The 25011-nt window shown below is 35.7% G+C and overlaps 4 protein-coding genes across 7 annotated transcripts; 2 read left to right on the top strand and 2 right to left on the bottom strand.

The window, feature by feature from the left end:
• LOC105161173 (LRR receptor kinase BAK1) lies at positions 469-7598 on the top strand. 4 transcript variants are annotated; one of them, XM_020693115.1, is made up of 11 exons: positions 469-617; positions 802-955; positions 2147-2276; positions 2352-4509; positions 4621-5181; positions 5430-5456; positions 5538-5978; positions 6065-6180; positions 6514-6774; positions 7031-7228; positions 7317-7598. In XM_020693115.1, exons 4-11 carry the CDS (start codon positions 4401-4403, stop codon positions 7380-7382), a joined length of 1779 nt encoding a protein of 592 aa, XP_020548774.1. In that variant the 5' UTR covers positions 469-617; positions 802-955; positions 2147-2276; positions 2352-4400; the 3' UTR covers positions 7383-7598. The 4 variants fall into 4 exon arrangements, with proteins under 4 accessions (XP_020548774.1, XP_020548775.1, XP_020548776.1 ...); XM_020693116.1 differs by lacking the exon at positions 469-617 and having other exon boundaries at positions 626-955; positions 2352-2606; positions 2754-4509; XM_020693117.1 differs by lacking the exon at positions 469-617 and having other exon boundaries at positions 626-955; positions 2352-2959; positions 3057-4509.
• LOC105161170 lies at positions 7908-11474 on the bottom strand. The gene is made up of 5 exons (XM_011078779.2): positions 10934-11474; positions 10606-10656; positions 9874-10007; positions 8659-8759; positions 7908-8559 (listed from the first exon to the last, which is right to left on the bottom strand). The coding sequence occupies exons 1-5, from the start codon at positions 11297-11299 to the stop codon at positions 8378-8380; spliced, it is 834 nt and encodes a 277-aa protein (XP_011077081.1). The 5' UTR covers positions 11300-11474; the 3' UTR covers positions 7908-8377.
• Positions 16809-19724, bottom strand: LOC105161215 (probable receptor-like protein kinase At5g38990). Its single transcript, XM_020693529.1, has 7 exons — positions 19549-19724; positions 18914-19474; positions 18620-18646; positions 18095-18541; positions 17543-18009; positions 17150-17350; positions 16809-16998 (listed from the first exon to the last, which is right to left on the bottom strand). The coding sequence occupies exons 1-5, from the start codon at positions 19652-19654 to the stop codon at positions 17873-17875; spliced, it is 1278 nt and encodes a 425-aa protein (XP_020549188.1). The 5' UTR covers positions 19655-19724; the 3' UTR covers positions 16809-16998; positions 17150-17350; positions 17543-17872.
• LOC105161169 (violaxanthin de-epoxidase, chloroplastic) lies at positions 20570-24824 on the top strand. The gene is made up of 6 exons (XM_011078778.2): positions 20570-20722; positions 22194-22507; positions 22617-22783; positions 23142-23238; positions 23334-23725; positions 24184-24824. Exons 2-6 carry the CDS (start codon positions 22226-22228, stop codon positions 24683-24685), a joined length of 1440 nt encoding a protein of 479 aa, XP_011077080.1. The 5' UTR covers positions 20570-20722; positions 22194-22225; the 3' UTR covers positions 24686-24824.

Genomic DNA, 25011 nt, shown 5'->3' with positions numbered 1-25011 from the left:
TTATTTTTTAATAATAAAAAAATAATTAACCTAATATAGAAGCCCATCAAGTCACTTTTTTTATTTATTTTTATTTTATAAATTACTATATAATAAATTAAAATAATTATTTACTTTTATGCTTGAATGTAATAATATAAAATTTTAAAATTTATTTCCTGTTATTTATATAAATAATATTCAATACAAAATTAAATTAACTAATAACATTTAAAATTAACCAAAAAATGCACTATCGGCACTCTTGTAAGGAAGTAATTTATTCTATTTTAAAAAACAAAAAAATAATTTGATTTTTGCATATATAACACTGTATCAAGGAGTTGTTTGTATTCTTTTTCTAAAATAAATATATAAAGTATAAAAAGAATGTGATTTACCCTCAAAATAAATATCTTGAAAATTTTGTGGATTTCAAAAGGAAAATATGAATATAATTAAATTTTAATTAAGGTGATGTGCTTTACTTTTCCAATTGTGAATGCTGCCAAATTCAAAGTCAATGAAACATCTCTGCAACAATTCCACTCGGGCTTTTCTGCTTGCCTATTATCCATTCAAGATTCTTGAGCAGCCTTTGTCGCAAGGACAAAAGTCTTCGAGGAAAAACCACCTCGGTAAGAACATTCCTTTCTGAATTTGCTGATGTTTATCTGCAAAAATAACTAGGAGCGCCCCCCACCCCCCACAAAAAAGAAAAAGAAAAAAAAATCAAAATCATGTCTTTACGTGTATGTATCTCTAATGGGAGCAAGAATTATTAGTGCATAGAATTTGATTGATTTTGTGGTAATTGTATAGATAGAAAGGAAGAGCAAGAATCGGATGAAGGCGTGTATGAATGAGAAATCCGCCCACCCTTCTCTCGCTGTCAATTGACTCTGCCCTCAACAACTTCTCTCATATATCTGATATCTCCTTTTTGCCTGAACATATTCTTCTCGAGCTCTTCGTGGTAAGTATATTTGTCCATGCTCACGCGCACAAAAAGAAAAAAGAAAAGAACAACCCCACTTCATCTCTATATGCTTGCTGTATATATCTGCCAAAGATGCCTTCTTTTTTCATTTTATGTGTGCACTTTTGGTTGTTGTGACATGGGTTTTTATTGATTCTACGAATGATTGTTTGTTTTGATGGGGTCTTGCTTTGGTGTTGGGGGTGGGGGGATGGGTTCTTATTTTTGGTGCTTTCTTTTCTTTGGTGTGTTTTGTGCTTTTTGTGGAGGGGTATAGATAGTAGATCAGTATTTGAGGTTTGTTTTGATTTTTTTATTTGAAATTCTGGGTTGGAATTGGATTTTGTTAATTCTCTTGAAATAATGAACTACAGTAGTTTCAAGCTAGTCCTGGAATCCCTTTCTTTTTGTGTTTTCCCAGACATTTTGCTGTTTTATCCGTCTAAGAAGAAGGTTGCAGCGCTGCAGTTTGAAGAGTTTGGTTGTGCAGGAAAGCTGACGAGTTTGAGTGAACTAGAACATTTTGGTTTTGAGCTATGGTGGCCTACATGTGTAATATATATAAGTGTATTACACATGAGCCAATGGTCCGTATGGGAGTTAAAAGTATGTATATGTGACTGTGTGTGTGTGTGTGTATATAACTGTAGTATACTCTAAATCCCCTCTGGAAAACACGGTATCTGGTGGTCATTATGGGAGTTAAAGCACAATGACATTTTGTTGACTTCATTTCTATTAGTACTCTGATTTTATGTTTTGTTTTTCCTTGATTGGATAGGAGTGCTCTGTTGGTTTTCTTTTTTTACTGCTTATTATCTTCTTGATCATGTTGCTCAGGGAGATTGTGTTAGGGGTATCACTCTCCTCTATTCTTACTTTTTTGAAGTGGTCCATGGTCTAGAATTGTAACGTTAGGAAAATATTGGGCGCCGTCATGGGTAATCATGATGCTTCTTGGAAACTCAAGTTCCTTTTGTTTTCTCCGTTTTGTGATTTCTACATTTGTGATTTTAGTTGATGAATTGCTCCTTGAATTGGTTGTTTCCTTGTCCTCTGTTGATGAGAAGATTAGATCACATTCCTTCCATCAGGCAAATCATCAGGATACTGCTATATTTTCTTAACTTTGCCTTGCTAATTATTTACGTCAAACATTCCTGTGCACTTTGCTTTTGGGACTGTCAGAGGACATTAAAAGCTGGGAAACTGAACGAGAAGATTCTGAATATGTTTGTGGCAACCGGCAAAGAAGAAATCCTTTCTGTAATTGAGGCTCTCAACATCCAACACATTCTGCTTCCTGTTCTTCCCACTCGTAAGTTATTTTTTCACCGAGTGCTCTACTTGAGTACAATTCTGGTCTCTTTTGTGACTTCTGATTTCTTTTCAGGATGCTCTGAAAAATTTTGACACCTTCTGACATTGGGTGAGAGATGTGACTCTATATGCATATTAAACCATCTGAGGAGGACCAAGTTGCTCTTGCTCTTTGATTTCTTTCATTAGAATCCTGAAATAATGTATTGAATAAGCACTAAGGATGCCGAAGTGGAGATTGTGATCGCTGTTCCCCATTGTTTTCCCACTTCCACTTAATAGTTGTAAACGATCTGGACCTCGAAAAGGATCTAAAACTCCCAGAAGGGTATGACATTAATGTGTACAAAATATCATATATAGATTGCCTCATGGACTCGTCAATGAATGATGTTTCTCTCTCTGGCCGCTTTTTCCTGTCTACTGTCATGGAAAAGATACACGATCTCTATTGATGATGACTACACCCCAGCAGGTGATTGCAACAGAGATTTAATCAACACAGCACATTACCAACCCTCACAACCCTGGAGCCTTTCCGTAAGGGAGCAGAATTTGTCCATGGTTAGCCTTTCAGCTTGCCAAGTGGGGTGGCCTGTGGTTTCTCATGTCAACGTTGGTTAATTCAGCTAACTATGATGCTCCAACACAGGCCCTAAAGCTCGAGGCAAGGAATTCTAGGTACATCAATGCTGTTCTTACAGGACTGTCTCAGTAGTGAACATAAGTTGCAAGAATGAGATGGTGAGACTGGCATAACTGCTGTCTTTTATGTTAGGAAAAGAATGAAAGCTGAGGTGATAAATGATGGAAGACATATGGAATGGAATGTGTGTCAAGGTTGTCTGGTATGCTGCTATGGTGAACTGCATCGAGCTTTGGAAACGGGTACCAAATAAGTAGAAAATCCTGAAATCATTATGAAGGTGATAATAGTTTCTTTCTCATGCGCTGTCTTATTTTCTGTATTTATCTGGGATTTCTACGATGTAAATAACAAACATTTTGGAGTATCCCTTTGTTCTCTTCTTCGTTAAGCAATTCATATGCATCTGGTACTGATGAGCAGGAATCTGTAATTCTTACCATACCGGTTTGCTCTTTTATCCGATTCATCATTTCGTGTGACAATATACTGTCGTCTACTCTATTTACTTTCATTTTCAAGAATCTAGTGAACTGCACTCAATCAAGACACGTTGGTTTAACTGGTATTTGGTGTCTCCTACCACGACCCCTGTAAGAATTTCTCGTTTACCTACCAAAATATGTGATTTTGTTTTTAAGAAAGCAATTTTATTATCAGTAGATTACCAACAACTATAGTAATTATCGGTCAAGTTTTAACTAACAAGGGACGTAGGATTTGGTATAAACAGAGGCAGTGAGCACAAAACATGGACTTGGGCAACAAAATCCATTTTAGTGCCACATCTTTCACTACATCCAACAGGATGAACAATCAGTCTAAGTATTACACAAAGAAGGGACAAAAGTACCTAGGTATAACAGTCATATAATAGTAATATGGACCATACCAAGGTAGTTTCAATGACTAAAAATCCCAAGTGTAATTTTTACATAAAGGTCTTGGGTTTGCCTACTCCAGTTTCGAGATGTTCCGATCTAATCTGATTAATGATTCACATAAAATCATATAGTTTGTCGTGGCTATAAATTATACAGCGTTTGGATGACAGGTGAAACTTTGGTTACCCTTATCCAAGAGCTATAAACAAAATTTTTTGGTATTGTTTTCACCAAACTTGAGAGATTTGATTATCTAAAAGCGCGAGTTCTTGGAGTTATCAAGGATTAGTATTTAAGTATCTAGTGACCAATATATTTTCACTTCAAATTCCTCACGGCTTCTATTTCTGCCAACCAATATCCAGATGATGTCTCTGCATGCCAAGTTAACGTTCAAATCAAGGTTGCATGGGTTGCAAATTACTAAGCAAAGAAATATTTAGATTAGAATATCCGAATTTTCTCTTCGATTTTAATGAGGAAGACGAGGTCTATAAATTAGAAGGTACATTGCTTGTTTGCAAGAAAAGATTCTTCATTTTTGCTAGTTTTCGATAAGCACTAAGCATCTCTGTTGTGTCAAAATTTTCTCATGCGAAATCGAGTTCGTGCAGCAGAATGGAAGTCTAGGCTTCCCTCGTTCTTCTTGATCACTCTTCTTTGTGTTGGTGCTTCTTTGCCCCCATCACCAGGAGATCCAGGTTACTCTCTCTCTCTCTCTCTCTAGGCTTCCCTTTCTCTCTCTCTCTCTCTCTCTCTCTCTCTCACACACACACACACAGCTTCTTGATCAGATAAAATGCACTTTTCAGCTTGCAGGTTGGATTTCAGCACATTCCCTTACAAACCAATAGGTGGATGCACTGATGTGAAGGAAAGTCTCAAGCACTGGAGTGGCTTCCCCATATCAAGCTGCTGCCAGAATGCCCTCCTCGTTTTCTCCCACGCCTTAGCCATTCAGGTAAGCAATGATCCCACAAGGAATATCTTCATCAGCCAAGAACAGTGGAGTAACTGCAGTGGGCCCTTCCCTCACCAACACAACGTGTCGGTTCAGACCTGTGGCTTTGATGATTTCTTCTATGGTAGTAGCAGATGCTCGACCCTTCGGCTCTTAGACATCAATCACTACATTGGTCACCAGTGCTCTCATTTTGGTTCTCCTTCGTTTGATGATGCCTGTGGAAGCTGCACCGATGCAATTTCAACAGCATTGGATAATATGATGAAGAATCTGAAAATTGACAGAAGTGATCCTACTGAGAAAGCTGTCTGTCTGGTTAGTCTTATCGTATTTGTGATAGCTGGGAGAATCAATCACACCTCTGCGACTGATGATCTCGACAGATGCTTGCCTGCTTTGGCTGTTCCAGGTGAGATCATCGTCTTGCTTGGTTCTTGCCCTTTTAATCAACCAGCGGTTTTCTGATTCTCACTGCATACTGAGCCAAGAATGAGAGAATCTTGGATTGAGGTCAAATCCACAGACGTGTACATACTGTATATTCACACACACACACACACACACACACACACACCCATAGAGTATATACAGACAAAAAAATGTTCTTTACATGGCTAACTACTGATCTGACTATCAGCTAATTTTCATATTTTGCAGAACCAGTGAACTACATTAAACTGAACAGTAAGTAAAAATTCATCTCTACATCTACCTCAACTATTATTAAAAAAACAGAACACTTAACTGAAACACTGACCTTATCAGAAAGCGTGGCTGAAGCTCTGCTGGCAGTGTTTCTGGTGATGATCGGGTTAACTGCTGTTATCACTCTGATCAAATACATAACGAAGAAACAAGAGAAGAAACCTGTTATGAGCAAAGATATCTCAGCCACATGCTCCGGGCTCTACCGGTTCTCCAAAGCTGAAATTGACAATGCAATCAACTATGGGAACGAAAAGAAGTGCTTGGGAAGAGGCAGTGCTGGGCAGGTCTTCAAGGGCATGCTACCGAGCGGACAACTAGTGGCGATCAAGCAGATATACAAGAGTAACACATCTGATTCGTTCACTAGAGAGATCGACGGTCTCTCGAGAGTCAGACATCCAAATCTTGTGTGTCTTTTTGGTTACTGCATGGAAGATGGAGAACAGTATCTAGTCTATGAATACTGTTCTAATGGAAATTTGGCTCAGCAACTTTTGAGTATGGCTCTATTTGGTATTTTGATAGGTGCCAGTGTGTCTTTTGGGAACACGGACTCATGATCAATTTTGTGTGTCCATGTACAGGGAAGGATACTGTCCTAACATGGGATTTGAGGGTCAAGATCCTGAGGGACTGTGCATTTGCTCTCAAGTATCTGCATACTCACATTGATGGCTGCATTGTTCACAGAGATATTAAGGCAACTCAGCTTTTCATGCTTATTACATATATAGTGTTTGAATTTCACAAATATTCAAAGAAATTCAAAAAATTGCACTGACACCTTATAGTAGTAATGTAACTATGTTTTACATTGCAGGTTCCCCTTCAGTCATCTGACTATTAGATGAGAATCTGTGATATAAAACATAACTGTTGTAATTTTGTAACTGATGATGTTTTTGCTATGTGCCTGGAAACATCACACAGTGTCTGTTTAATTGTCCCTGATAAGAATTTCAAAGTTATTTATTTTCAGATCAGCCTAAAACAGGTAAGTCTTGACACTATTCTGTGGTTCTTGTATTTGCAGCTGACAAATATCCTTCTGACTCATAACATGGAACCAAAGCTGTCTGATTTTGGATTGGCAAAAATGTTGGGGATGGAAGAGAGCAAAGTATATACAGATGTTCGGGGAACAATAGGTTATATGGATCCTGAATATATGAGCAATGCCAAACTGACATGTGCTAGTGACATCTATAGTTTTGGCATTGTCACTTTGCAGCTTTTATCTGGGCAGAGAGTGATCGAACTTGACCTGGATGCAAGGGATCAGCTTACAAGAAAGGTCCCTTTTATCCCAGCATTGATGCACATCCAGTTTTTCACATAATACCTAGTTGCAGACTTGTGCGTGCACACACACACACACACAAACAACGACAACAAAAAACAGTTGCAGACTTGTGTGCATGCACACACGTTCACAAAGTACATGTGGTTGGTGGTTCACCCAGACACAAATATACACATGTATCGCTCATTTGTTTGTCACACAACGTATGTGGACTTGGAGAAGGTATTGAATCTTGAAAATGTTGCAGGCAAAGGATGTGAACATGGGAAAACGACCACTGACAGATTTCCAAGACCCCAGGATGAAAAATGTTATCAGTGTAGATTTTGAGTCCATATTGCAAATAGCAGTACTATGTGTAGCCAGTTCAAGCACGGGTCGCCCCACGATAGATCTAGTCTATGAAGAGCTGGAGAAGGCTTGGGAAAACACACAGCGTGAGAAGGTTTGTTCAGTTCTCAAATTCAATGTATATACACACATAATGTCAGTCAAAATGCAATTTTAACTAACACAGTTTCGTTTGCTTGCAGAAAAAGAAAGAGCAGATCTTATTACCAACAACACCTTCAAAATCACAAGAACTTAATCATGTGTGATAAACGTTACATAGCATGTCTCCAGGCCTTTTTTGAAAACTTGTAGGATTTCTCTAGACTTCTTGAGATGTGAACCCAATAATAGAAAGAATGATGTAAAAAATGGCACGTATAGACAGTATGGACATAATATACCTGTTTTGTAATTAGCATGAGCTTTCCTTTCTTTTCCTTTTGAGATTTCCTCACATGGTTATTGAACTTTGGTGAGGAAAACACTAAGAAAATATTTACATCATTTTAAATTATAGTACCTTATGCTTTGTACCTTGATCTTCTTCTTTCCTCTTCCTGTTCCTCACCAAAACCCAATATTCAAGCATACAGTAAATTTCAAAGTTTAGAAATCGTCAGTCTGAACTCAATTCACAAATTCATAGCAAAATGGCATAAATATCATCAACGATAAATAAACTAAAAATACCCTCAAGACCAGAACTTAGACACCTCCCCTTGATCACCCTCCTTCATATGGCAATTGAGTTTTCAACTAGAACTTTAAGCTCAAATATAAGATAAGGACAATAAAACAAGAAATGGTTTAGTTCATTCTCAATTATGTCCAATAGTAATTAAGTGAACCGACCCAGTACATTCCATCAAGAGCCCCCTTTTGCATGAATCCAATACCAAACGAACTCAGACCCACTAGTAAACCCAGCAAGATATACTCCAAATAGCCCAAGTCATATGATTGACTTTACAGAGATGTCTTCTGATTCTCATGGTTTTTTAATCTGTATAAAGATTCCGCAATCAGTTCACAATAAATTTTAAATAGATCAACACTAAAGTTTACACTTGGATCATTTTTCCTTGTTTTGGAAAAGATAACGGGATATATACATGTAAAGATGTCACGAAAGTCTCTGTTTGCATTACTTCCGTGTGTGGAGGAGAACTTGCAAGTGCATTCTGCTGATTACCTACCAACTTGAGCATCGCCCTCTTGCTATATTCACGCAATCTGTAGATTAGCTTCTCAACAGAATTTCTCAACTTTCTATCCTGTCGGTAGAATTACCATCTTCACCTGCTAAGTCATGCTCACCTCGTGAGATGATATTCAAGAAAGTCTTAGTGGCTTGACCTACAGCACGAGAAGTCTTCTTTGCAGCCCCTGCCACCACTGGTTGCAGCGAGATGATTGGTAGGCTTGCTCTTTCCTGAATCATGGCTTTTCACACAAATACCAACTGTTATGATCCAGAAAAAGAAAGTATACAAAACCAGAAGTTTCTGCTGTGACTATTAAACAAAAGAATGAACATCTTACACATGGTTTGTTGGCGAGCAAGTGAACCTATTTGTCGGATTCCAGCTTCTGCTGCTTGCACCGCTTGAGCAGATTTGTTAACCCCATCTGCTATTTCTTGGCTGAGAACCAGATGGAACAGAAGACATTATTTTTTGAGAAATACCAATTGTATAGCTTTTAATCTCTCAATGAGGAAAACAGGCATTTCCCAGCTGCAAGTAGTACTATAGTCTTTAATTTCATTCTAGGATAGGCCATACATATTTCACTAACTACCACATTAATCAACAGAAATGAGCTAGAACAATGGTTCGAATTCACTCTATCTTTGTCTTGAGGAATAGGGAATTACAGAGATCTTAACCTCACAGACAAATCAAAATTGGGGTATATGCCTCCAGCTTGTTCTAAGCTTTTGTATGTGCTAATCACCAAGTTACCAAATTAATAGCTCTATTGATCAGTAAACTTACTAGTTTTGAAAGTGTAATACAAAATATTTGAATAATGACTTTCAAATAATATGTGAATTAATAAATGCCAGACTTTAGTAAATTTTAGTAGCCAACAAGGGATATTATAAGTTACATAACAAATTGAACAATTTAACATGCCACCTGTGTGCTGTCAATATAATTATACATGCATTTATTTTATTGTTTACTTTTATTTTCCTATTTTATAGCATACTGAAGAATTCTATTCTATTAGACAATCTGGAAATAACTTTATAAACATGTTAATGATATCATGTCAATAACATCAAAAGTTAACAGATTTTATCTTTATAGGTTACATTACTTAAGAGGGAAAAATCCTACTTCCAGAGTTGAATATTCATGCTACTTTTATTGCAGTCCTATAAAGATCACATATGCACAGGCTTGGTAGAATACAACAATCACACACAGGCGCAAACACAAGAACCTCGAATTACTCAGCCACTGATTCATGGGCTAAAAAGTGGTCTAGCAATCTCGATATGGTACTATCTCAGCTTTTCCACTAGGACTTTAAATCCACAAAATTCACTTGGGAGGCAGTTGAACATTACTTCAAATTTCTCAAGAAAAGGAACTATACCTTTCGGCTGGCGACTCTAACAATCAATTTTGGTGCAAAATGAATATCAGCCAACTCTTTAGAAAAAATCATCTCTTAGCATTAGCTAATTGGTTTTCTACAAGAACTCAAGTGGCTTGGCATAAACAAAATGCAGAAAAGATTAAATACCTTAAGTCACTTAGTTCTAGTGTGAGATCACTGATTTCCATGCCCGACAACCTGATTGCGGCCATTGTACTGGGAAGCTCCCCACGAGCAGTATCAGCTAATCTTGAAAGAGATATTGCTGCCCTTCGCATTGCCTAAAAAAAAAGGAGGCCAAAGATTTGTAAAACCCGGCCCGTTTAAGCCATAGAGACCATATTAAAGCTGCATCTCTTTAGTTCTTTTTTCCATTGCTTTGCAAAGCATTTTATGTTGTATGTAATATTCTATCCTTTCAACTTTCAGTTTCACACACACCCCTCAGTGCAACAACCCAAGCCCCCAAAAGAAGTTGGGAAAAAGTGTGTTCGGAGATATTCACTGTAAGGTAAATTGCAGGCAATTTATCCATTTAAATCGTAACTAGATCACACTGCATCCGAAGCAAGAATTATTTTAAAACTTCAACCATTAGATCCATGAAACTCAAAAGAACTAGCATCCTTAGTAGAATCCATAAGAGCAATAAAATTTTTCAAAATTATCCATCTCTTTGTCTCAACTTCTACAGTTTCACTTTTTATGTTTCGTTCTCTTTACTGGTACATTTAATATAAGCCATGTAATGAAAATTTAACAGTGGCGTGATGAAGATTGTATAATTTTCTATGATAAGCCCATTTTAAGATAAAATGAAAAATTGAATTGGAAGAAATATCCTGTACAACAACTTGGAAAAGAGAAAAGCATACTTACAAATAATGTTGGCACGGCTGCAATAACAAGACTGGTGAAGGCAGCAGCAGTCTGCATATCATGAATGTATCATCATTATACTGAATAAACTCAACCGCAGTAAATTCATCGGAGGAAAAAAAATGAAGAAAGAATAAAGATACAAATGATGAGCTAATTCCACTGGGCCAAAAGAACAAAAATCAGAATACACCCATGCATAAAATCTTCATAGTTGACGCATACACCCCATGAGAGAGAGAGAGAGAGAGAGAATTAATATGCAATAAACAATATGGAAATCCCATTCATTACACTAAAAGGGAGGGGAGGAGGAGGGGTAAATTACCGTGCAACCAATGAAGGCAAGGAGCAAGAAAGCCTGATCACCCAGGCTCAATTTAGGGGCTGAAATCACACTAGCTGGAGTAGACGCGCTTCTCACTTCAAATTTCAACAATTCATCCCCAATCCGGGATCCCGACACGACATCGCCGTTTTGGAAATAACTCTGAGACGGGGCCTTCTGGGCATCAGAGTTCTCCAATGAGCAGGAGAATCTGAGGCAGAACCCACTCCTTCTCGGTGGTTTAAGCTTGAGGCTGAAGCTGAAAACCCCATGCGAGCATCTTGAAAACCCGAGCTTTCTCGGAAGAAGAATAGTAGGAGAATCGGCGGTGAGTAGGCCGGTGGCCGTGGGTGTGGGAGCTCCCATGACTTGGGGCGATAGCTATTGGGTATTGTACTTTGGAAACTCAGACAGAAAACAAGTACTCAAACAGGGAACTGATTTTGCTGCTGGAGGTACAATACTTTATTGCAAGGGGAGTTGTTTTCGAAAAATAAAAAAAATCAAGGGAAAACTACAATTTTGATCCAAGCGTTGTTGTCAATTTTGATCTAGAAAATTGTGAAAAATAGTTTTTAAAAAATGGCAATTTAAGGATAAAAAAAAAAGTCTAATTAAACTAGAATAATGCGCATGATGCGCACGTAACCCCCTAATGTTGAAAACTTCTTCAACTTTTGACTATATTTGACATACGTGAATAATTTTTTTGATGTGTTTAATAAAATCACGTCACCTTTGCAAACTCATTTTGTGGCAAAAACAAAGGATGACAATCTGCGAATGGTTGCCAGCAAAAGGGCGGGGAGGGGTGGAAAATGAAGACATTGGTTACGAAAAAAGATTGGCCGGAGACAAAAATAAATCAGGGGAAAAATGCTTCTTGTGAGGAAATGAAGTGATGGTGGTGGTAGTCCACCTGAATGAGTAGGGTTGATGGCGACGATTGGCGAAGAGAGAGGCGCGATAATAGTGCGAAGTGGCAAAAAAGGAGATGAAGTGGGAAATAACAATATGGTAACCAAAATGAATGGGTATAAGCTCAAAATTATCGTTGTGAGTTGGGAACTATTTTGCTAGTAGTGTGACAGAAAATAGCTTTTAGACGGGGGCGCATCAGCAACAAGGTGGAGCTGACATTGCCTACGAACGACGAGGCGAAGGGTGGTGCCCGTGGCCAAAAAGTTGCCGTAAAATTTTTCAGACACCAGCCAACGACGGCACAACAATGACAATGGAGGCTACAGTCAGTGAGATGGTAGTGGGTGGTGGTTATAGTGCTGTTTATTTTTCCTTGAAGGACCCCAAGTGAGTTGGTGGGGGTAACGCGAATTTTTTAAACACGTCATTCTTATCACATAAGTTTAGACTAAATTTTTTTTATCAACACATGCCAAGTTGTCGTAATTTGAAGAAATTGCCAAAATTAGGAGGTCACGTGCACGCCATGTGCGTAATTCCAACTAAATTAAGGTTTTTTTTTATCCTTAAATTGCCATTTTTAAAAAATTGTTGTTCCAATTTGCTTTTTCTTATTGGACCTACATCAAAATTGATAGTTATAAAAAAAAAAAAAAAAAGGCAATGGTAGTTAGTTTCTAAAATTAACTAATCAGGGGTATAATAATCATATTTAAAAATTGGTACAGCTGTAATACTAACCACCAATTGTGAGTGTAAAAAAATATTTTTTTATATATTATAGATAGATAGTATAAATATATAGAGGAGAATAAGAATTTGAGTTGGGGTAATTGAAAAATATATAAGAGATATTTTTGTAATTTAAAAAATTAATATCGTGGTATAAGTAACCACTCTTTGTGAATAAAAATTTTATTAGTATAGATGTGGTGTGTTGGTCTATAATATTTTATTTTATTTATAATATATTTTAAAATGTTAAAGAGTATTTTCAATATACACATATGTATAACGTGCCACAACGGCTAATATAGTAAAATAAGAATGTAGAAGGTATTGAGTAAGTGTCGAGTATGTGCATACTTGAATAGCCTCTGAGTTTTATTTTGTGACGTAACAAAAAAATAATATTTTTATTTAAATTTAGATAAGTGTACGATTGTTTATCTTTATACAAAAAAATCACCAGATTATTTTGGATAGATTAATCAGTAATATCATCTAACTCTTATTTGGATATCTAATAATACTTAAAAAATATTTTCTATATTTTAATTTTAATTTAAATAAGTATACAATTTAGGCTAAATAGCATAAAACCCCTATATTTTTTAAGAACTTGGCTAAAAATCTCCCGGTATTTAAGAAATAGGTTATCCCCCTCTATTTTATTAAACATAGCTTACTTGTCCCTCTCTGTTAAATTAACTTAATGGTGTTAATTTTTTTTTTACTATTATGTCTTTTTTTATTATATATTATTTCTTATACTAGTAATTTTTGGATCTTCTTTGATTATATAATGATCGTAAGATCTAATCAATTAATTTCAATAATTAGATTTAAAAAAAATAAAAAGTTTGAATTCAATAAATTATTTAATTTATATTATATATAAATAATTAATATTTATATAAATTAAATTATTATTATATATAAAAAAGGATAAATTGCATAAAATTCCCCTGTATTTTTAAAATTTAGCTAAAAACCCCTATGCTAAAAGAATAGGCAAAAAAATTCCTGTGTTTCTCAAAATATTGCATACTCTCCCCTTCCATTAGATAAAACCTAACGGCGTTAATTTTTTGCTAAATTGACTATTATACCATTCTTATAACAACCATTGATATTTTATTTGAATGAATAAACGTATCCAAATCTTAAGTAATTTAAATATATTTTATATTTATATGTATTTATATATGCATTATATATAACATAATATAAGTATTTCTCCAAAATCTTCTGTCTTATAAGATTCCAGCATCGTCTGAATGAATTTTCAATCATGGCTTACACCATTCGAAATCTCTCCTTAAGACGAACATATTTGTACTATCAATTCGAATTTTCATTGACTAGAGAGAGTAGGCTCCGAGCACGATCGTCAAAGCTTCTTGGCATCGACTTATCGCCGTCCGGATGAATTCCGATCTCGGATCACTACCACTAGACTCACCTCGATCTGACGATTCAAACGAGACCAACTTTGCTCATTTTCATCAAATTTTTGCTGAGATCCAAAAATTTTAAGCTCATTTTCGCTGTGAAGTTTCTTGCCTTTGATTCGCCGCCATCTGGACGAATCGTGGCCTGAGACTCTCGTCCAGATGATTCCAACAAGGCCAAGCTTGCCCATTTTTATCATTGTCGGCGACGGAGAAGAAGATTGTCAAAAAAAAATTAAGTAAAAATATTTAATTTAATAAAATTTAAAAATAAAAAATATTAAAATTTTAATTTTAATATTTATATAAAAAAAAAGTGATATAATTTTTAGGTATTTTATTATTTAATATATTTATAAATAAATATTAAAATATATTTAAATTAAATAAAAATTAAGTAAAATTATTTAATTTAAAGTAATTAATTTAATAAAATTTAAAAATAAAAAAATATATTAAATATTTAATCTAAATATATATTAATAATTTTAACATAATATTTTATACAAGTTAAAAATATTGATATAGTTTTTAGATATTTTTATATTTATTTAGTATATTTTATAAATAAATATTAAAATATATTCAAATTAAATAAATAATTTAATTTAATTAATAATATATAATATTATAAGTGTTATTTATATTTAAATACAAAGGGCAAATCGGACAGTTGCCACTTAAAATCTTATTTTTGTATAGTATGTTTGTGGGAGGATGTTAAGTTGTATTTGTAGTGGAGGAGAATGGTATTTTGAACCATTGCACTACCAAAAAATCTAGCACTACCAAAAACTCTAAAATAGGGTAATAAAAAAAAAGGTCCATACTCTCATTTTCACCACGTGTACAACACCTTCCATTAGTTCTGAACGGAGGGGATCTTTTTTGCAAGATTTCAAAATTCACATATCTCTTATGACTATTTATTTAACACAGATAAAATTTTAATATAATACAAAAAATTATTATATAATGTTTCCTAAAAAAAATTAAAAAATCCCTACTCCAGCCCACTCCACCCCCACCCCCACCCCCATTGTTGCCGCAAATGGGGGGGCGGTGTCCTTACCGTCGCTCCCAAAGTTGGTGATATCGGCTTGTCCAAATTAGATTTGGGCAATGGCAAATCACTTGGACAACAAGAAAGAACGTCGTCGCCCTTAGGTGCGGGGTCGACAGCCCAATTTTAAAAAATAAAAATTTTCTTTTTAATTATGTTCATTAAAAATAATTTTTATATAGCTGTAGTACTGATTAGATATTTAATTAACCAATTTCTCTGCAATCTATATATATATATATATATATAGGATTTCTTTTTTATTTTAAATACTTATAACAATAATTTATCTACAAATTTTTTTACAGAGAATAATATAATCAATAAATAAATTTAAATTAATTTATAAATTATAATTATCATAATTGCTTAACATTTATATTTATGTAGATATTTAGATTTAAAAAATAAAATTTAGTATATTAATTTTTGTAATGTAATTTTTTTTATCAATCTAAATATATTAAATAACAAAAGTATTTATGTCTTTAGGAGAGATGAAAATGCAAAAAAAAAAAAATTTAAAAATCCTTAAAAAAAAGTCAATTTGACAATGGTAATTTTACATACATTATAGGGACATTTTAGTTAATTAAGAACAAAGAAAAATCAATACACTTCAATTTTTTTTAAATGTTTTTTTTATCGTATTAATAGTTAAGTTTTTATTTGATTGGTTGCTACTAGGGGTGCAGACGAGCTGAACTAGGCTGAAAATCTGAGCTCAAACTCGAGTTCGATTAACACAAGTCGAGGTCGTGGTAGAGCTCGAACAAGCTGTGCGAGCTCGAGCTCGCAAGCTCCAGCAGCTCGAGCTCAGTTAATGTTTTTTCTAAAATATTTAAATTTTAAAAAATATGGACTATTGTACCATGTGAAATATATTATTAAAAAATTTAAATAAGAACCAGGAAAGAAATATTCATAAGAAGACCAACAATTCTAATTTGTGGTGAATTTTAAGCACAATATTTTATTTTAGTAGATATTAAAATTATAAAGATAAAATTCATATGCATTATATTAAATATTTATTTATAAACAAATAATAAAGATATACTAAAATATTGATTAAACTTGATTTTTGAATAATATAAACTAAAATGCTATATTTAATATCATCTAAAACTAAAATATAAGATATTAACTAATAATTCTAATTTATGATGAATTTTAAATATTTATTTGCAAAAAAGTATCAAAACTTACTAAATTGTTGCTTAAGCATGTCTCTAAATAATAAAATAAAAATACTGTATCTTATTATTATATAAAATTAAAATAAGTGATATATTGACTAATGATTCTAATATATGGTAACTTTTGAATATAAACTTGACATAACATTAAATATGTACTTAAATAATATTTATAAAAAATTAGAAATACAAGAAATATATCTCGAGCTCGAGCTCGAGCTCGATTCAAGCTGGCTCCACTCAACTTGCACCCCTAGTTGCTACACAGTTAAAAATAAAAAATAAAAAAAATACTGTTATTTTAAAACTTTTCTCACTAAAATTTAAGAACCACACAAAAAAAAGTTGAAAAAAGAAAATTATACAAATACATAACTGTTCTATGTCCTATTCTTGTTCGGATTGAATTTTTTATTACATTCGTTATTCCATTATATATATATATGTATATATATGTTATGTGTATAAAGATTATGCTATCAATTTTATTTAAGAAAATATTTTATACACGTGCCGTATATACATGAAATGAAAAAGATAATATAACAGGAAATCCAATCCGATTATTTGCATGAAACATCACATAAAGATTCTCAACAAAAAGGAAGAACTAAGAAATTAACTACACACGTATCTAACTCATGCACGATCTAGCTCGAGTGATTTTCATGGTGTTGTCGGTAATAAGCTCTTATCCTCCCTTGCTGTCTGCAACCCAATCAAACCATGTCATGAGTTAAACTTGTGACATTATGAGTAACATGTAACAGTGTTTGTTCTCATTGTAAAAAGACATTACGTAGCATAAGCACATAATATAGACTAAGGACCACACTAGTGTGTGTGAGAACTAACTAACCATCTCAAGCTGTGTGTGTTTCCAAGCCTTGTCCAGCTCTTCGGAGATGAAATCTATCGTGGGACGTGCCGTGCTTGAGCTGCTTATGCAGAGGACTGCTGTTTGCAGCATGGACTCAAAATCTGCAGTGATAATACTTTCTCGGATCCTGGGGTCTTGAAAATCTGTCACCGGTCGTTTTCCCATGTTCACATCGGTTGCCTGCAACCGTTTTCTCAAGATTCAGTACCTCTTCGCAGTATATGTCGGCTCAGTTGGTAATACGAGTCACTTGTCGATGTAAGAGTTACATAGATGGCATATAGTCCCTGAGATCTGTTCTAAGGACAGTAACTAGGTGTTGTGTGTGTGTGTGTGTACATAAATTTGTGTTGATGCAATGAGATAGGTAACCTTTCTTTTGAGATGTTCTCTTGCATCCAGGTCAAGTTGTATCAGTCTCAGCGCAGACAAAACTTGCAGAATGACAATGCCAAAACTGTAGATGTCACTTGCGCTACTCATTCCGCCACTCATAAAATATTCAGGATCCATATAACCTACCCAAACATCTGGAAACACTCGAATCTGTTCCATCCTTAAGCTTTCAAAGAGTCCAAAACCAGACAGCTTTGGTTTCATATCATGAGTCAGGAGAATGTTCGTCGGCTGCAAAGACAAGAATCATCGACTGTTGTAAAAAATATATAAGTGCTTTTTATAAGTAAATGACACTAATTCATGTTATGAAGTACTGAGTTTTGCCTTGATATCTCTGTGAATGATGCTGCCATCGACGTGATTATGGAGATACTTGAGTGCAAATGCACAGTCCCTCAAGATTTTGACTCTTAAATCCCATGTTAGGACAGTGTCTTTCCCTGTAAATGGACAGACAAAGTGATCATGAGATGATGTGGTGTTCACTCAGACACAAACTTAGTAAAAATGCCGAAACTGACATACTTAGGAGATGCTGAGCTAAATTTCCATTAGAACAGTATTCATAGACTAAATATTGTTCCCAATTTTCAATGCAGTAACCTAAAAGACACACGATGTTTGGATGCCTGACTCTCGAAAGAAGTTCAATTTCCCCAGTAAATGTATCCAACGTATTAATCCTGTATATCTGCTTGATTGCCACTACTTGTCCACTGGGAAGCATGCCCTTGTAGACGCGCCCTGCACGGCCGCTTCCTAAGCAAACCTTTATATTCCCACAGTTGATTGCATTCCCAATCTCAGCTTTGGAGAACCGGTAGAGACCAGAGCATGTGGCCATAACGTCTTTGTTCAGGAGAGGTTTCTTCTCTTGCTCTTGATTCTTCCGCACGCATGTTATCAGCGTGACGACAGCCGTTAACGCAATCATCACCAGAGTCACTGACAACAGAGCTTCAGCCACATTACCTGATAAATTCAGTGTTTCAGTTAAGTATTGTGCTATTATATATGCTAACCTAGACACTTAGATGGACTTTTACTTACTATTGAGTTTGATGTAATTCACCAATTCTGTAAAAAAAAACCCCAAATCAGTTGAGGACAGATCAGTAGTTAGACATATAAAGCTCATGTGTCTGTGATTGTGTGTTTGTGTTTAGGCATCATGTGCTGATGCATCTGAGAGTGATAATACCCAACGTGCCGTGTGCTTATCTACACGTCTGTGAACATAACCTCAAACCAAGATTGGGTGATTCTTGGCTCGAGTATGTGGTGAGAAGCAGAAAAGTCCTGGTTGATCGACAGGGCAAGAATCGAGAAAGATGATGATCCCACCTGGTACAGCCAGAGCAGGCAAGCATCTGTCGAAATCATCGATCCCTGAGGTATTATTCGTTTTCCCAGCTATCACTGAGACGATAAGACTAACAAGACAGACAGCTTTCTCAGTATGATCACTTGTATCAACTTTCATATCATGCAACATTCGATCCAATGCTATCAATATTGCAGAGGTGCAGCCTCCACAGGCCTCACCAAACGAAGAAGAACCGAAACGGGAGCACTGGAGAACGACGTTGTGATCCACGTCTGAGAGCCGAAGAGTCGAGCATTTGCCACTACCGTAGAAGAAATCATCAAAGCCACAGGTCTGAACTGACACTTCGGGCTGGAGATGAAAGGGTCCACTGCAGTTACTCCACTGCTCTCGCCCGACAAAGATGTGCCCTGATGGATCTCTATAAGCCTGAACGGCTAAGGCGTGGGAGAAAACGACAAGGACATTCTGGCAGCAGCTTGTTTTGGGGAAACCATTCCAGTCCTTGAGCTTTTCCTTTACATTAGTGCATCCACCTATTGGCCTGTAAGGGAATGTGCTGAAATTCAACCTGCAAGCTGAAAAGTGCATTTCATCCCATCAAGATTCCGACAGTGAGAGAGAGAGAGAGAGAGAGAGAGAGAGAGCAAACCTGGATCGCCTGGTGATGGCAAAGAAAAGGCTCCAACAGAAAGAAGAGTGATGATCAAGAACAAAGTGGGAAGCTTAAAATTCATGCGTCCCATGTTTTCCATCATTCTGCTGTGAGAATTTTAGCTCACTTTTTCCCAGAAATTATGTTCCGACAACAAGTGAAAACCACGAATCTTGTTCTTGTACATATGGAGGAAGATGTTACTGAATTCTTATCTAAATATTTTGTTTGCTTAGTGATTTGCGACGCATGTAACCTTGTGTTTAACGTCAATTTGGCACGCAGATGACCATCATGATCTGTACGTTGCTTGGCAAAACGTAAGTAGTGAGGATATGGTAATGAAATACATTGGTTACGAGATAAAAATTAACTCTTAGAACACTACTTGATAATTCCAAAGATTGATTCTTTTTGACATTTCTTAATAAGAAACTTGCTTAAAAACAAACACAAAAAAAAAAATTATTTGATTGATTTTACCTCTCGAATCCAATAATACAATATAAGGAAAAGAATCCCCATCAAATATTCCGTTGATATTACCTTAATGACGTTAAAAAAATATTAAGATGACAGAGTATGAAAAAATGTATAATTTAGACGACACTGATTTCTGTACACATATATATATATATAGAAACATACTAGCAACTCTGTAGTAACATTACAAATAAATAAATTACTTTCTTACAAAAAAAAAACATTTACCTCCCTATATTTTTTGCAATGCAATAATTTACCTCCCTATGATTTTTAAAATAAAGTAATTTATTTTAAAAAATATAAAAAATATAAATTGTTATTTTTTTTAAAAAAGATAATTTGTTCCTTTTTAATATTGTCAAACGATATATATATATATGCTTTAAAAATACCGCTATACATACATTAAGGTTATTTACAGTACAAAAAAGATAAAATAAACTCAAAAAACAACACATGGAAAATTGAAAGGTGCAAGATTGCAAACGTACGACACTTTCATAAGCCCCACCAACCAACGTTGCAGGGTTCATAGTCACAAGAATCCTTATCCAACTCCACATGCTTTCAACTCCACACGTCACCCCCACCCCTTTTCTCCCCAAGTTGTAATCTTTGATCTCTCACTTTCTCTATATGGCCCTAAAAATGCACCAGAAAACCATTCTTGCATCAGAACTCCAAGGTGTGTGCCTTCTACTGTGTGTGTCTGTGTTTCTTTTTATATGTACATAGTTTACACTTTTTTTTTTTTCAATTAAGTGGGAATTTGACTACAGGGATATAACTTAGCATTACAACAAGAACTATTGTAGCACCGTGTCTGTGTATCTTCCGGGGCTGGTGTTATGTAGTGGGACTATTATTTGTCTTGAAGAACTGTGAAAAGATTGCACAAAACATTCTTTAGCTTCGGGAAAGTTGGTTATGCAGAAACTTGTGAGTGTTGATGAGCAGTAGGCCTAGGATGTGTGAAGAGGTAGTTGCCAGTTGAAGTTCTGGTTTGGTTTCCTTTTGTAGTTGTGATGTCAAAATGAATTATCTATGGACCTGAAGCTTACTGGATATAGTTCAAGAATCGAGAATGGTACTAATGCTACCAATGTGCTTTAATACAAAAATTCCAATCTTTCTTTATTCCTTCTTTTTTCTTTTTTTTTTTTTTGGGGGGGGGGGGGGGGTTTTGGGGGGGGGGGGGAAATAGGTCCATTTTTTTTTTTTTTTTTTTTTTTTTTTTTTTTTTTTTTGGGGGGGGGGGGGGTGTTATGTGGAGGATGCTGGAAATAGGTCCCAGATTTCCAGTTGGGTAGAACATTTGATGGAATATGATTAATGATTGATGCCCTCTTTCTTTTTTCCTGAATTAAGAGTATATGAAAGTTACTTATGGTGTTATATTTAGTACAAGGGGAAATTAATGATTCCATAATAGGTTTTCTGCATTCATGTTGGGTACTGAATGCATCAAAAAGTCGATGCCTCATTGAAAATGTGCGGGGGGAGATTGATGCATTTGTCCGAGGAGTATTAGTAACCCTTCTGGTGGGTGGATATCTGGTATCTGAAAGTCTTCGACTTTATATAAACTTAAACGGTCAATGGCCCCCTTGCATAATTTCATAACAGGATTGAATAGTTGGGTATCTAGCGTAAGCGTTTTTTCTGCTAGGGGCTCATATGGATTGTTTTTATGGTTGCCTCTTCTCTAGCATTGGGACGAATTACTTCTGGTGTTGCAAAGAAATTCATGGCATTCACAGAATACAAGAATTCCTAGGACTTCTAGTTAGGTGTATGTTTTGAGAGTTGAGGAACCACACAGTACATCTCCTTAAAAGAAATGTCACAACAACACAACCCTTAATCTAAAACTATTGGAGTAGTCTTAGAAGGTGGAAAGTTCATTTGGTTGAAATTTGACCTTCATTTTAACTGATACGTTCAATCTAGATGTCATACTTTAGATCGACTCTAACATGTCGGAGCTCCATGACATTCGTCATAGCCCTGTTGTTTGTAGAGAAGATGAAGATAAATAGGCTTTTAACTCGGAACTCCCAACTTGTCATATTTGGGAGCGAATACATGATATATTAGATCCTTCTCTAGTTCTTAGTAGTCCTGAAGCATATCTGACTTTGTCGCATTACATTCAGGTTGCATTGATCGGCAGTCAGGCGAGTGAAATATGGCTTTTCCAATATACTCAGGAGTACTTTCTAATGGCGAAAGCATTCTCTTGCATAATAAATCACGACTTGCTAGTCGTCAAAGATATAACTGGATTGGGGCTGATGTTAATGGCAGACTAATGGTGAGAATGGGCGCCAATAAATGGAAATGCCGATACTTGAAGTTGGTAAAAAATAAGCAGTTGGGTAAAAGCTTGGGGTCAAGATGTCCAAATCTCTTCCCCATAGCAATGGATACGACTCCTGCTAGCCGTTGTATTAACACAATTATAGCTGAGGTGACTTCTCAATGTCAGCCCTTGTTTTATCATTTCCTTTGTGACATCTGATGTTATATTTGAAGAACTCTCTTGTTATTTCTTTGTTTTTAATAGAAATCTTCTGTAGGCCAAAAAGAGATTAGATTTTCGAGAAGTGGTGAATCTTGTTTTTTGGAAGAAATGGAGCTATGTCAATACTGCAGCAATATTAGTGACATTAACATTGATGATCGTTCCAACAGCTGATGCTGTGGATGCTTTAAAAACCTGTGCATGCTTATTGAAGGAGTGCAGGTATCTTGTTGAACTTATAGCTATCTTGCTTCGGCAATGAATATGACTCATGATCAAAATGCAAGTTCAGTGTATACTATGAATTTCACCTGTCAAAACGAAAATATCACTCCATGAGTATGATGTTAGCATAATTAGGACATAGATAAAGCTGCTGTAAAAGTCATAATGAATGTTGGGAAATTGTAAGACAGGTTGTGAAACATGTATAAAACAAAGAATGAAAAATAAAGCACAAAAACAAACAATTTTTACAGGTTCAATGGAGAGCAAAGACATAGTAAGGGAACATTTTTACCACAAGACACATCTCTCATTTTTGTTGCGTGAGTGATCAGAAATTTTGATTTTCAAATAGGTTGGAGCTTGCCAAGTGCATTGCGAACCCATCGTGTGCTGCTAACATTGCATGTCTCCAGACCTGCAATAACAGACCTGATGAGACCGAATGCCAGGTAATTCCTTTATCTTCCATAATCTATGATGTTGTCGTGAACCTGCCGAGCTAGTTCTGATCAGAAGTTACTTGTGGCCCTCTTCTCTATCACAGATAAAGTGCGGAGATTTGTTCGAAAATAGTGTTGTAGATGAATTCAATGACTGTGCAGTCTCACGAAAGAAATGTGTGCCTCGTAAATCTGATCTAGGTGAATTCCCAGCACCGGATCCCACTGTTCTGGTGCAGAATTTCGACATAAATAACTTCAATGGGAAATGGTATATAACCAGAGGTTTGAATCCTACATTTGACACCTTTGATTGCCAACTGCATGAGTTCCATACAGAATCCAACAAACTTGTAGGGAACATATCTTGGCGAATTAAGACTCCAGATACTGGTTTTTTCACTCGGTCAACGGTACAGAGATTCGTGCAAGATCCAAAATATCCAGGGATATTGTACAATCATGACAATGAATTTCTTCACTACCAAGATGACTGGTTTGTCCATTTTCCTTCTACTTGATTTCTGGTATATGATCGAGTCTGGAATGCACTATTATTTCATGCCTGAAGTATAAGTTTCTGACACTCATGCAGAGGAACGTTATCTGTGGATATATGGCTGTTATAGTTTGAACATGTCTACTTTACAAGACCGAAACCTAACGTGTTATTTATGATGTTTGGCATGATAATAAAATTTGATAAGATCCAAATGCAATAGGTAAAGTTAGGAGTAACGAAGAGGAAAAATGAAGGAAAGTCACCTAATGTTATTTTGTGTCCAAATGATGCAACACAATTCAAACGTCCTCGTCTCAATCAATTTTTTGGGTTAATTTGTATTGCTCTAATCATTACAGAACATATGTACTTTGGTCAGTAGGACGATGGATTCGGCTCTATCTTGTATTTGGCAATGGAACTGATAAAGGATTTTCAAATGATTCGAGCAGGTATATTCTTTCATCCAAGGTGGAAAACCAACCAGACGACTATATATTCGTATACTATCGAGGCCGAAACGACGCCTGGGATGGATATGGTGGCGCTGTTGTATACACAAGAAGTGCAGTTTTGCCTGAAAGCATCGTGCCCCAACTAGAAAAGGCTGCTAAAAACGTCGGCCGTGATTTCAACAAGTTCATCAGGACGGACAACACTTGTGGGCCTGAACCCCCCCTGGTCGAGAGACTGGAGAAGACAGTGGAGGAGGGCGAGGAGATAATCGTGAAGGAGGTCGAAGAGATAGAACAGGAAGTGGAGAAAGTGAAGAACACTGAAATCACATTGTTTCAGAGATTAGCTGAAGGCTTTCAAGAGCTGATCAAAGATAAAGATTACTTCCTCAAGGAGCTAAGTAAAGAAGAGATGGATATTTTGAGTCAGCTGAAAATGGAGGCAAATGAGGTAGAAAGAGTTTTTGGGAAAGCAATACCTTTGAGAAAATTGAGGTGATTTGGAGTAAAGCAACAGGGATTTTCATTACCTGCTTGTTTAAGTCAAATGTACAGTACATACATTAACCTATTTTTTCAGATTGGAGATACTAAGGATTAGTTCCAGCTATGTCTGGCTTGGTTCTTGCCATCTTGCATCCCTTTTTGTCCCATCTTCTACTGTGACAATGTATCTGTTGAAACCAAAAAATTTTGAAATAAATTAATAACTCATTCCTACGAGAATTAATTTAAGTTAGATCATACATTACCCATAATATGATTAACTATTGTGACATAATTAACCATGCTATGCTACTACTAATTATTGAACTAAATAAATAA

The sequence above is a fragment of the Sesamum indicum genome, linkage group LG4, assembly GCF_000512975.1.
Source record: "Sesamum indicum cultivar Zhongzhi No. 13 linkage group LG4, S_indicum_v1.0, whole genome shotgun sequence".
NCBI classification, from domain to species: Eukaryota; Viridiplantae; Streptophyta; class Magnoliopsida; order Lamiales; family Pedaliaceae; genus Sesamum; species Sesamum indicum.
This window is presented reverse-complemented; position numbering and strand designations above follow the sequence as displayed.